The following is a 2,851-nucleotide window of genomic DNA, read 5'->3' on the forward strand; positions in this document are numbered from 1 at the left end:
AAAAACATCTTACGTGGATCGCTTACGTGGACCTGGACTCTTTATAAACATATGGTGGCATCGTTGCACAAAATCATAACCCTAAATCACCCAAATTAAAGAACCCTTAAACACCAAATTGATGGAATTCAACTCATCATCAACTTCTTCATCTCGTTGGAAGAAAACCCCTAAAAGGTTTAAGCTTGATTTCGACGGAAACATCTATTGTAACCACGACATACTTGCAATTCCTAGGGTTGCTGGACGTAGAAGCTTTCGTAATGGGGACGAATTCTATGGGTGCCCTTTATGGCCGGTAAGTACCAATTGCTTATAATTTCAAAGATGATTTAAGTATTTTTATATGTTTAATGTAGAATGAGGACTGTAAATTCTTCATGTGGAAAGAAGACATTGATCAATTCTTGAAGGCACATGAACATAGCAAATGTAGTGCCAGAAAAGAACAAGACCTTGAAGATTTAAAGATGGATAATTTGAAGTTGCAGAACATGCTTCTGCAAGAGGAGAACAAGAAATTGAAAGAGCAGCTGTTATTGAAAAAGAACAATTGGAAGAATCAGATTGTTTTAGGTTTGATAATTGTTACGATAGCAATATGGTGGAATTTATATGTGTGAACTTTCAATGTTTGTTTTTGTTAAGGTACCAACTGTTTTGTTTTGGATCTTCTGGTATGTAACTTATATGCATGGTTAATGCTTGTTGATACTTGTTTGGTTATGGTGTAATGAATATAGTATCTATATGTTCTTGTCATATGAAGCAGCAAACAATATATCGTCAAAACATTACTTTCACTAGCATACTACTAACTTTGGTTACATGAGCAAGACCTTTACATATTGTCTGGTCAATTAAAAACTTAAATGCATGAAAAACAAAGGCATGTGTATTTCTTATTTATTGTCAATATGGACTAAAATGTTTGTTATATGCATAAATGATCATTTTGAGTCTGCAACGTGTCCAAGTAGATGTTAAAAATCATTAGTTTGGCCATGTTAAAAACCATCTTACTAAACCAATTAGACTTCTGCAAAAATCACCACTATGACCATTTTAAAAATGATCATTTTACCCTTCTGCATAAATCACCATTATGACCATAAATAAATGACTACTGCACCAACACATTGATTGCTGACATACATACATGACTTCTACAACTTCTGCATACATACACAATAATTGGACTGTATTGACTAAATGCTGCATACTTTGACCACATGTTGCATACATACATACACAACTTCTGCATACATAAATCACCAGTCAATACACATGCTGCATACTTGATCATATGATGCCTAAATGACTGTTTTGGGTCTGCAACATGCCCAAGTAGACTGCATTGACCAATTGGATTGCATTGACTAATTTGGACTCCAAACAAATCTGATAAAAATAGGATAAAAATATTACCATTTTGCCCTTCTGCATAAATCACCATTTTGACCCTAACCATGAATAATTTAAACATAATAATGCATACTTGATCACATGCTAAGCTTACCATCATACATACATACATACATACATGTTCAAAAGCTAAGTCAACAACTTACATACTTGTTCAAAAAACTAAGTTTGGAAAGCATAACATTCGTTCATCTGATAGTCCAAAAGAAAACATTAGATCTTAACTTTAAGCAGCCTTCTCGTTTGTGCTTCCTCTTGTCATTCTAGATAGAGTTGACTATTGTGGTTGACTTGACTGTGTTGGTTGAGCTGTGGTTGACTTGAATGGGCTGCTTGAGTTGACTGTTGTGGTTGACTTGAATGGGCTGCTTGAGTTGACATTTGGGAAGCTTGGGTTGACTTTTTCTTTGCTTGATAGAACCTACCCTTTGGCAATACCCTTGGTCTCTTGTGTTTCTTGTGCAGACTTTTCACAAGCTTGTGTTGACTTTTCAAAATATTTGGTTGACTTTTCAGAAGCTTTGGCTGACCTCCCCTTTGGCCTTCCCTTTGACCTTTTAGCACCACCATCTTTAGCAATAGCCTTACCCTTACCCTTTTCAAAGCACCTTCTTATGTTGTGTAGTGTTGACTTGCAATAACTACAACTCATCTGAACTCCATGCTTTGTTAATTTACCTGGCCTCTTGGGATCCTCATGTGGATCTTTCTTTATGTTTTTCTTTGGTCTTCCAGGCATAGCTTTGACTGAAGGTGGGTCAAGAGGATAATCAACAAATGGCCAATACTTCTTACTAGGCAAAGGTGGAACTGTGAATTCATAAGACCTTAAGTATTGTTCCTTAAGGTAACTATCATGGACAAACTGTTCTGAATTATTCCCAATAAAACCTGCCACTGCACAAACATGCTTACATAGTATACCAGATAACTCCCATATTCTGCAAGTACACGTTTTGTTACCCAAATCCACTGAAACATCATCATAATCACTTACTTGGAACACAGTAGGGGATGATGGGTATACTCTGCATTTGTGTGCCCAAGTTTTCTGTTTATCAAGCTTAATTTGTGCCCTAGGACACACAACCACATCTTTATTTAACATTTGTGTGTGCCTTGTAGTCAGCCTACTCATTACAGAAACCCTTATATCCTCTAGCATGTCAATGATGTGTTTGGATCTAGCTTGAACTATGGTTCCATTGAAGGTCTCTGCCATGTTGTTAATTATTACATCACACTTTGTGTGAGTGTCAAGAAAACACCTTGAAAAACATCTAAGGTTCTGCTTGATGAAAGCATCCACTGCATCAGTTGACAATTCTTTCATATCCTTGATAGCATTATTGTAATCAGCTTCATTATAAGCCCTGCAAGCCCTTCAGAAAACCTCTTTATACTCTTCACCCTTATACTCTTTTTT

At 36.2% G+C, this 2,851-nt stretch overlaps 1 protein-coding gene across 1 annotated transcript; it reads right to left on the minus strand.

Annotated features, from left to right (window-relative positions):
• Positions 1 to 1,846: 1,846 nt before the first annotated feature.
• Positions 1,847 to 2,647, minus strand: LOC143632464 (uncharacterized). The gene has a single exon (XM_077100982.1). The coding sequence runs from the start codon at positions 2,645 to 2,647 to the stop codon at positions 1,847 to 1,849; it is 801 nt and encodes a 266-aa protein (XP_076957097.1).
• Between the last annotated feature and the right edge of the window lie 204 nt (positions 2,648 to 2,851).

Source organism: Bidens hawaiensis, unplaced genomic scaffold (assembly GCF_021521415.1).
Source record: "Bidens hawaiensis isolate Kalapana, Puna unplaced genomic scaffold, B.hawaiensis_p1.1 tig00006390_1, whole genome shotgun sequence".
Taxonomy (NCBI): Eukaryota; Viridiplantae; Streptophyta; class Magnoliopsida; order Asterales; family Asteraceae; genus Bidens; species Bidens hawaiensis.